The sequence below is a fragment of the Mus pahari genome, chromosome 10, assembly GCF_900095145.1.
Source record: "Mus pahari chromosome 10, PAHARI_EIJ_v1.1, whole genome shotgun sequence".
Taxonomy (NCBI): Eukaryota; Metazoa; Chordata; class Mammalia; order Rodentia; family Muridae; genus Mus; species Mus pahari.
The window spans coordinates 4,239,874-4,250,808 of NC_034599.1; the positions used below are offsets into that span (position 1 = coordinate 4,239,874).

General features: G+C 43.0%; 1 protein-coding gene across 2 annotated transcripts in view; it reads right to left on the reverse strand.

Moving 5' to 3' along the window:
- Cfap300 (cilia and flagella associated protein 300) overlaps positions 1–8,383 on the reverse strand; it is an 18,841-nt gene extending 10,458 nt beyond the window's left edge. For both annotated transcript variants that reach the window (XM_029543560.1, XM_021207680.2), the window contains exons 1-3: positions 8,243–8,383; positions 8,018–8,099; positions 3,381–3,456 (exon numbers count right to left, since the gene is read on the reverse strand). In XM_029543560.1, the coding sequence (XP_029399420.1) occupies positions 3,381–3,456; positions 8,018–8,099; positions 8,243–8,352 (268 nt within the window). In that variant the 5' untranslated portion in view covers positions 8,353–8,383. The remainder of the gene's footprint in view (positions 1–3,380; positions 3,457–8,017; positions 8,100–8,242) is intronic.
- Between the last annotated feature and the right edge of the window lie 2,552 nt (positions 8,384–10,935).

Below are 10,935 nucleotides of genomic sequence, written 5' to 3' on the forward strand. Positions count from 1 at the left end.
AAAAAAAAAAAAAAGAAAAGAAAATGACCTTGGATTCACAAAGACTATTTTTTAAGATTATGTGAGGGGTGTACGTGAGTGTGCAGGTGCCTTCAGAAGCCAGAGGTGTTGGAGCCCCTGAATGTGAGTGGCCTAATAGGTTGCTGGCAAGTGGACTCAGGTCCTCTGGAAGAGCAGTACAAGGTCTTAGTTGCTGAGCCCTCTCTCCTGCTCTGAATGAACCACCTTCTGGATCTTTCCTCTTTTAGCAAACAGTTCATGGTGAAAGCTGAGGAATTCTATGGCCCAGCCCCTAGGCTAAGACGTCCACGAGCTCTGAGCGATGTTTTTACTGATACTGTTCTATTTCTGTTTCTGTTTCTGCTGAAATGACTAAACCCATAGCCACACCCTGATCCCTTCACCAGATACTTTCCTACCATATCCTTGGTGTTCTCTTCAGAATAAGGTTTCTTGTTTTTTCCACAATTTAGCAAGGCTAAAACCTTCACATCTTTTTCTCCTAGTCCCTTCTTGTTTAACAATGCCTCCTTCTGGGGCTTGAGACAGCTTCGCTGATTTGGTAGAGTACTCCTAGCATACATGAAGCCCTTGGTTCAATTCCCAGCACTGCATAAAATGGATGTGGTGGTATAGGCCTGCACTCCCAGCACTCCAGATGCTGAGGACTGCTTGGGGTTTAAAGTTAAACTTGGATTGCACACAGCTTCAAACAGCCTGGTCTATGGAGTAAGACCCTGACTCAGAGAAACATAAAGAGCTGACGCTTTTGTTGTTGTTCTTATTGTGATGAAAACGGAAGGAAGATGCCAATCTATCAGAAATATAACAGCAACAGAAAATGAGAGGAGAGGAAGGAAGACAGGCTGCTGAAGAGCATTGGGAACATATAAGAAATCCCTCTTCAAAATAAAAGTGGAGAGTCTGTGCCATGCTTTAGAACACTCCCGGCTCTTTCAAGATCTTAGCACCCAGTCAGGTAGCTTGGTGCTTGTAACCCTAGCTCCAGGGACCCAACACCCTTTTCTGGTCTCTGTAGGCATCTGCATGCATGTGCACATCCACGCACGTACACATAAATAGGAAATACATCTTAGAAAATAGACCCAAGTGGAGTGTTTCTAATTTTAAACTTGTAATCATTACCCGTGAGGCAAACATGCTACTTCAGAAGCCCTCTTTGTACAGGGTTCCATTCCCGGCTTAGATTAAGGTCTAGTAAAACAGCTCAGAGGGAAAACCGACCTAATGAGGTCAGCTCAGAGTTTAATTCCAGGGACCTGTAGTGGTGGACCAAGAACCAACTCCTGCAAACTTCTTTGACCTCCACACACACCATGAATACAAGTAATTTTGCAAAAGGTGGAGGTGGGAGTGTTTGGGGAGGTTATCCACAAGAGTTGGAGGGGACTGTAAGAGAGGAGTTATAGTCAAAGTTCATTTTATACATGTATGAAATTCTCATAGAATACATTTTTTTAAAAAGATTTATTTATTTATTATATTTAAGTACACTGTAGCTGTCTTCAGACACTCCAGAAGAGGGAGTCAGATCTCATTACAGATGGTTGTGAGCCACCATGTGGTTGCTGGGATTTGAACTCAGGACCTTCAGAAAAGCAGTCGGGTGCTCTTACCCCCTGAGCCATCTCACCAGCCCCCGCTAGAATACATTTTTTAAAAATGAAATCATTGAAAAAAACCTTAGGAGCAGGGAGCACTGCTCTGTGAGGCCTGTGCTGGGAAGAGGTGACTTGTCCCTTCCTTCCTTCTGTAAACATAGTTTACAATGAACATTTAAAAAGCCCCATGCCACCTAGCTCAGATTATTCGCTCTTGAAAAATCCAAGTTGGCACCTCCATGCGTTTAGAAACTGAGCTTAGTTCTGTAGTGGTCTGCAGCTCAGGTTGTACCAGCTTTGTACTCGGGATTTGGCAGCAGTCCCTGGCCAGAAGCAATAAAATCTGACCCGCTGAGTCTAACAGAAACTTTTTTGTAACTTGTTCTTGACTAATACTCTAAAAAGTTACTTTGTGTTAAGGCTTCTTAGGGGTCCAAGAAGACACACCTTGGAAGTTTAACAAAAGGCTACCTCTGAAACAAAACGTCTAATTTCTAAGCAACTTGCATTTACTTGTACACACATTGGTATTATTTTTTTTTTTAAAGTGGAATGGTGTAACCTGTGGCATGACTGAGACCTCAACCTTGAATTTAAAATGTGATATTCATGTTTGTTTTCAAAACAGTCCTAGGAGACTCAATTGGTAAAAGTGCTGCCCAGGCAAGTATGATAGCTTCAGTTTGGAAGAGTTGATTCCTCAAAGTGCTCCTCTGGCCTCTTTATCTCCATATGACTTGCTTGTACGTGCAGAAACATGTGGGCAGGTGCACGCACACACGCGCGCGCGCGCACACACACACACACACACACAGTTTTTAAAAATAAAACTTCTCAGGACCGTTTTAGTGTCTTATTAGTGTCATCTAGAGAAAGGTCCCCCTTTAAGAAGTCATCTCTGTGTGATTTGTTATTATTCTAAAACATTCCATTAATGTCAGAACCCATGAGAGCTGTGGCTCTGCTCTGCCCAGGTCTTCGCATCGGTGGATAGTGTTCCCAGCCTTCCCCTCTAGATTGACCTGACCATCTATCTCTCTCACCATGTTCTCACTTCTATGGAAAAACCTGGAACACACTATTAGTTTTCTTTCCCTATCTCTTTCAAGAGGTTTAATTGCACGAGTGTGTGTGTCCATGTGGGGGTGTGGAAGTGTGCACAGGTACCATAGAGGCCCCTGGAGCTGGAGTCATAGGCAACAGTGTTAGGCTAGATATGGGTACTAGGAAATGAACTCAGGTCCTCTAGAAGGTGCTGTGTCTCTTCACTGGTGAACCATTTTTCTTTCATTCCACCCTTCTCCTTATATTGGCCATGTATCAGAGGATGGCCTTGAACTTCTGCTGCTGCTGCTCTCTATGTCCCCAGTGCTGGGATTACAGGTATTTCAGTGTGTACAACTACACCTATGTGATGCTGGGGATCTCAAATGTCCCCACTTAATGCACCAATGAATTCCAGAAATGCATGTTTCCTCTTACTCATATCAACTCAACTTGCCTTTAGCAGGATATTCAAATATAAAATATACGATGCATATTTTTCTAAACTACTGAGAGAAAACTCTTCTGATGTGCTATGCCAGGATGAGAGCAAGAGACTCCCCGGACAGAGACGCAGGGAAAGCCTGACGCAGCTGGTCATACATATCACGATGTCACAATTTGTACTTTACTGATACAAATCACTAGTGATAATTCCTGAGGCAAATTTTTATTAAAATAGTAACTTGGAAATTAAAATATAAAAATCTTTACCTAATGTGGTCCACTGTCCAGAAGAATCTGAGAGTAACTGCAAATTTGGAATAACATTTGGGTCTTTGAAAAAAGCCTAAAATACAAATTGCAAGGGAGCATGTTAGAACAAAACTAATAAAACACCATTTGATACAAAGAAGAAAACCTTTGCTCTACTTACTTTTTTTAAGGTATTAGACATCAAACCCAGAACCTTGTCTACACTGAACATGCTCTACAACTGAGCTACAACCTCAGTCCTTGTCTTTTTGACAGGCTCTCCTTCTGTAGCTCAGGCTGGTTTTGAATTTGCTATGTAGCCCAAAGTTTCCCTCAAAATCTTATTCCTCTGGTCTCGACACTGTGTGCTAGGAGCGCAAAGATGAATGAGCTGCTATGTCTAGCTTGAAGGATTTTTTTTTTTTTCTGACAGTGTGTCTCATGTTTCCAAGCTAACCTTTTTTTTTTTTTTTTTAAGATTTATTTATTTATTATATGGGAGTACACTGTTGCTGTCTTCAGAAACACCAGAAAAGGGCATCAGATCTCATTACAGATGGTCGTGAGTCACCATGTGGTTGCTGGGATTTGAACTCAGGATCTCCAGAAGAGCAATCAGTGCTCTTAACCACTGAGCCATCTCTCTAGCGACAGTTCAGACAGCTGTAAGCCATCAAGCAGTTGCTGGGATTTGAACTGGGGTCCTTTGGAACTGCAGTCAGTGCTCTTAACTGCTGAGCCAACGCTCCAGCACTCAAGCTAGCCTTGTACATACTTGTAACTTGCTACATATCCAAGGATAACCTTGCACTCTGGAGGCCCCTACTTTTATCTTTAAGTGTTGGGTTAAAGACATGTAGCATCACACTGGCTAGAATTTTAAATCAAGAAAAAGGTTATTGTATTTGATTCTTTTTTTTTTTTTTGATCCTCCTGTTTCTGCCTCCTTCAGCAAATCCTACTGGTGTGCGCCACCACAACTGGCTATTTGATTCTTTAAGGAAAGAAAAGAAATGAAACCAAGGGACAGTAGTTCAGAAGATAAAACAAACAAGTCTCAGGACCTGAGTCCAATCGAGGCTCTATGTATTTGAAGAAAAGAACTGACTCTCAAAGTTGCCTTTCAGCTTCCACATGTGTACTATGGTACAAACTCACCCATGCACATAAACAGACACGTGCATGTACACACACACACACACACACAGACACAGAGAAAATAGAATTTTTTTAATTAAAAGAAATTAAATCATCTAGCTAGGAGGACATATGCTTACAGTCTTCAGCAGCAAGACTGAGAGTATGAGGGCAGCCTGTCTCAAACACTGGGTGTCCTTTAATTCTGTTTAGATGTCATAAACAGAAGTAGACCAACTGACTTGCAACAACTGACTGCCGATTGAAATATGGTTTTTGAAAAACAGATTTTATAAAAAGATTATTTTTATTTGTTTAGTGTTTTTGGCTAGCATTCATAAATGTGCCTCAGAGGCGAGCACAGAAGGGGTCTGGATATGTGTAAATGGTTTTGTTGGTTTGTTACAGAATTGACATCAAGGTATTTGCAGGGGTTTCCTAAATGTCAACTTTAGTAAAATGATGTACTCTTTAAAAATATCAAAATAGCCGGGCGGTGGTGGCGCACGCCTTTAATCCCAGCACTTGGGAGGCAGAGGCAGGTGGATTTCTGAGTTCGAGGCCAGCCTGGTCTACAAAGTGAGTTCCAGGACAGCCAGGGCAAAACAGAAAAACCCTTTTTCGAAAAACNAAAAAAAAAAAAAAAAAAAAAAAAAAAAATATCAAAATAGTTTGCAGTAACAAAGATAGTGATGCAAAGATTAAATAAATGTGTTTGGTAACATGAAAAAGGTGTCTTGTCATTCCCCTCCCTGTAACAGGAGTTGGACCCCAGGGCCTGCCTACTAGGTGGGTGGTGCACAGGCTGAGTTACAAGTCTTAAGTGTAGTCTCTCACTGCTGCCTTATACAGTCCCTATCAGTCCTCTCTTCCTTAAGGAATTTTGAGCTGGTGGTATTCCCTCATGCAAATCTGCTAGGATTGATTGATGGGATGCAGCCATCAGCCTAATTTCTGCTCCTGAAGTGGACACAGGAGGCTATGCAGGCCTCTAGGCAAAGGCCTGTAAAATAAAAGGTTTGTCACCATTTACATGGAAAACTCATTATCTGGCACACCAGGGTGAGGCTCTGAGCCCTATGTGTTGATCTGACAGTGCTCTCTTGAGACCCTAAAGCAACATTACAGCCAATGATCTAGAAGACAGCCACCTGCATGCACCTAACAATACATTTAATTTGCATCATTTACTCAGGAGTCTTGTATGTGTTTAGTAAAGTCAGCTACTCTAGTTGACTGTCAGAACCCTAGGATTCACTTTTCTCCCCTCCTTTTAGCATCTCATCATCCTTAAGCCTCCTCCTAAGTACTTCTGAGCCATTTTCAAGATTAGTGGAAAATGAGGACCTCAGCAAGCACTCATTTTAGAGTAACCCTAAGAATAGCTCAAAGGACTGGAGTTATAGGCTGTGTCACCATGCGTGGATCCCAAGTAGTTTAAATATGAGTCTTGCTTTATTTGGTTGAGCTAGTGTGGGCCAAAAATTATTTTGAACAGATCCACTTACCTCCATCCTTCCCAGAGTTGAGATTCGAGGTATATGTCACGGTGTCTGGTGCATGTAGTGCTGGAATGGACCCCAAGGCCTTATGCATGCTAAACTCATACTCTACCAATTCAGCTGCATCTCTAGCCCAAGAAGAACTTTAAAATTAGAAAGAAATGAATGCTTGGAATTATGGAAATCTGTTGAGTTTTATGCATGAATACGGAGTCCACTGAAGAACTCTACTGAGCAACCAAAAGGAAGAAGGGAAAGAAAAGGTATACCTTCTGTCACGTTGTATCAGCTGACCTTTTCCTCTGTGCCCAGGACATTTTCTACAGGATCTATTAGAACACTACTTCAGTATGTGGTGGAGACTGATTTGCTGAAACTGTGTGTGCCTCATAAACTAGGATGAGAGCTCATCTTAACAACTTCTAAGTGGGATATAGAAAGCATTTAACAAGTATTTACTGAATAAACAGGTATATTGAATGTCATATATGGAAACAACAAAAAGTATCAAAGAAAAAAACCGGTTGTGGCGGCACACACCTTTAGTCCCGGCACTTGGACAGGCAGATCTCTGTGAGTTTGAGGCCACCAGGGCCACACAGTGAAACTGTGTCTCAAAAATAAATAAATAGAAAATAATGCAGCATTTCAAAATTTTGATCTTAAAAATCAGTAGAGAGTCAGTACTGGTAGATTATCAAAATCTAACCATGCCTAAGTCATGTCATTAGTAGTAATATGGCATTAAAACCCTACCACAGGTAAAGGGAAATGGACTATGAGACCAATTTGCCCTCTTATTATGGCAAACAGATTAGAAACTGTAGCTCAGTATTCATGTCCTTTCTTCAGCATCAAAGTGTGCTCAGACTGTCATTGTAGATGTTAATGTTAATGTTATTCGGTTGTAGGTCAGACCTCTGATTCAATTTGATAGGTGTCTTTAGAAGAGACGGGGTCATGACAAGGGACTAAGGGAAGCTGGCCAGCTGGAGCAAGGAGTAGGCCAGACTTCACCTGTACAGGGTTCATGGAAGTGAACCACTCCTGTCCGGAGGCAGGAACAATCGGATGAATTGTTTTCCCGCTCTCCTCACTCATGGCAGTGGGCAAGATGACTCATGTTATTTGCTGGCATTTTGGTGAGGTCTCTATCTCTGGCTATTGAGGAAGCTATATTCCTAGCACACAGTGGGCCTTTAGAAAGTGTCAGAGTGAATACATTACATGCCAGCTATAAAGTCAATGCTCAGAGGAGAATGGCAAGGAATGAAGGTCACTTCACAAACCTCAACACTTTACCTACTGTTGGGTAGGAGGCAACACTGAAAACGATGGGGCTTAAGATGCACATAAAAATCTCACACCTTAGAATGAACTTTGCCTTCTTTAAAGAATTCCCTTCTAGCTAAAGGCTTTTTCAAACAGGCCATTGCTCAAAACCTTTGGGAGGAAATCCTGCTTGGGTACTGCTGTTACAGCTTGATGTCCACTTCTCAGGGTGAATGTGATTTTCAGAAACCAAAAGTATTTGGAGTTAAGCCTAATAAAGTCAGGGGTAAATCTGCGTAATAGTATTTAAAAACAAGATGTGCTTGTTTAAAAAAAAAAAACAGAATTTTCAGTCAATATCGGTAACACATGCCTGTATTTCAGAACTGGCATGCGGCGGAAGCAGGATGACTGACTGATAGAGTTGAGGCCATCGTGAATTACACAGGGACACTGTCTAAAATAATTACAGATTTGTAAAGTTATCTAAGGCAGAATTCCGAAGGTAGGTAAGATATTGGCAAGGTGGTTATGGTGACACTTGGGTGGCAGGGGCAAGAGGATCCCAGTGAATGCCAGGCTAGTCTGGTCTACAGAATGAGTTACTGTGTCAAAAAGCCCCCTAAGAAACAAAACAAAAGAAAACCCAACCTGCACTTTTTATTACTCCCAAACTCTAAGAACATGTCATGGAGTGTTCCCAAGAACATCCAAAAGAGAACGTCCCCCTCCCCCAATACCAACCATGACAAAATCATCCTTTTGGTAGGGCTGGAACGTCTGGTCGAAGCTGAACGCCTGCGCCTGGATTCTGCCCAGCATGGACCTAGCAGAGGGGGAAGAGTCAGTGGCCTGGCCGGAGTTGAGGAAGCGCAGAGCCGAGTCCCGGAGCACGGACACGAACACGAACAGGGAGAGAACCCAGGACCCGAGCCCGCCGCATGGCCACCTCCACCCCTCGGCCCTCACCACTGGCGGAGCCGGCTGGTGATCTCCCGGGCGCTCAGCGATGAGAAGGTTCTATGAGGCAGGAATCTGAAGTAGTAGCCGCCTCCATCCCGCGGCTCCCCAGCCGCCATCCTGCTTATGACCAGGGTAAAGAAAGCAGTAGTCGTTCCCATAGCGACACAGCTGTAAGAACTGCCACCACGTTCAGGGGGCGGGGCGCCGCTCAGAGGGCGTGGCCTGGGAGAGAAGTGGGCCCCTTGGCTCAGGACGCATGCGCCATGGCATGTTGGGTCCCTGCCTTACCACTGAGGACTCAGCCTGGCTGTTAGGAAATGGAGGGAGGTTGCCAGTCTTTGTGTTGACAGGAACTCTTAGTACTAGACACCGGCCAGTGACCTAATAGCAAAACCTACAGTTTCAAACTGACAATTTCCTTTTGCACCAAGCAAAAGTCTAATTAAGTTGGTTTGATTTGAAAGACAAAGGGACTGCTTAGGAACACAAGCTCCTCTGTGGCTCTTTTCCTTTTGAAATTACATCTCAGGCAGGTTCCCTCGGGCACTATACCACAACGCGCTAATCAGTGTGGGATGTATGCTTACCTGTTGAAAATCTCATTCGGGAGCCAACTTATTTTTGTTTAGGAACTGTTTTAGGATTTAGGTGGAAGAATTTTTTTTTACCTCTACTAACTTCATTTCCTTCTGCTTGAACCTTAAGAACCAAAAGGTCAAATAAGAAGGGAGCAGGGACAGGGGGAGAAAGGAAAGGGAGAGGGCGGAGAGAGGGAGAGAAGCTTGTTTTCACTGTTACTTTGTGTGCCGCGAATATTATTCCAGTTTATCCTTTCGGGTTATTACAATTTGAAGCTACTAGGAATGCAGTAGTGAACATTCTTATATAGGGTTTTCTTTTTTTTTTTTTTTTTTTTTTTTTAGTCCGCCCATTCATAAGTTTATGAATTTTTTGTTTGTTTATTTTTTGTGTATATGAGTGTTAACCTGTATGCATGTCTGTGTACCACAAGGGAGCCTGGGTGCTTCAGAGGCCAGAAGAGAGTATCGGATCCCTAGGACAGTTGTGAGCTGTCCTGTGGATGCTGAGAACCCCTGTCCACTGCAAGAACAGAGAGCGCTCTAACTGCTGAGCCTCGTCTCTAAGCCCCTCACAAGTGTTTTTGTAAAGGAAACAAAATTCTATTGTAAGATAGATGTGTAGAATGTCATAGGATTTCTGTTGCCTCAATGCAGCATCATAACCAAAAGGCATGTTGGGTAGGCAAGGGCTTATTTGACTTACATTTCCATATCATTGTTCTTCGTCACAGAAGTCAGGAAAGGAACTCACACAGAGGCAGGAGCTGATGGGATCAATGGCTATGGAAGGGTGCTGCTTACTGGCTTACTCATCCTGCTTTCTTACAGTGCTCAGGATCATCAGCCCAGAGATGGCACCTCCCACAGTGGACTGGGCTCTCCCCCATCAATCACTCAATAAGAAACTTCCCTGTAATCAGATCTTATGGTGGCATTTTCTTAATTGAGATATCCTCATCTCAGATGATTTTTAGCTTGTGCTAAGTTGACATAAAACTATCCAGACTCCTTGTCACAACTGACTCCTTGTCTGCTTGACACGCAATCACATTACTATTAAGTCAAACCCTTTTCTTTCTCATTCATCCTCAAAAAACATCACATTAAAAATATAAAAAAATTTAAACTTAACAATCCTTACAAATTTAAACACATTAAAATTAATTATCTTTAAATTAGCCATTGTCTTTTAAAATTCAGTCTTTCAAAATTCTAACTCAACTGTGGGCTCCTGTAAAATCAAAAATAAATACTTCCTTACTTCAAGAGGGAAGAATCAGGGAACAGTCAGATTCAAATCAAAGCAAAACCAAACTCCAAAGGTGCAAATAACTCGGTCTCCAGTGTCTGGGATTCACTGCGACCCTCTGGGCTTCTCCGAGGGACTTGGGTCATTTTCCCACCATCTCTATCACACACAGCGTTTCTTCTGACTTTATTCCACTGCTGCTGCTGCTTTTGGTCATCATCCCATTGAACCAGTTTTTCCAAAATTCTGGGGTCTGCTGCAACCGGGCTGCACTTTCGCCTACAGCCTCTCATAGGCTTTCTTCATGGTGTGGAGGCTCAGATCCTTCGCAGGACTCCTTCAATCCAGGGCCTTCAACGGCTACTGAGACTGCACCTTCACCAATGGCCTCTCTTGGTCTCTCAGAGTGCCAAGCCTCAGCTGATCTCCATGACGCCTTCATCCCTTCAGAATACATACTACCTGGATCACTCTTATCAGCCGCCAGCACGAGGGACAAGCTTGTCTGCCCCCGGTACAGGGTTCCTGTGTGCTGGCTGTCAGGGAACACGTCACAGGTTTCACCTTAGCAACACTGGTCTCCTCTTAATCGGTGCCAATTGTTTAGTTCTAGCTGACCAGCATCCAGCATCCCAGCAAAGCAAAGGTGGTTTTGGTATCTTGTTAATCATAGCTGATTCTTTCAGTCCCAGCTATCCAGAACCACAGGGTCTTAATTAAAAAAAAAAAAAAAAGGACCTGATAGAGTCTTTAAACTTCCCTCTGAAACTTTACAAGCTAGGCTTGTTAGTACGCTAGTATGCAGGCCACTCTAGCTCTCTCTCTCTCTCTCTCTCTCTCTCTCTCTCTCTCTCTCTCTCTCTCTCTCT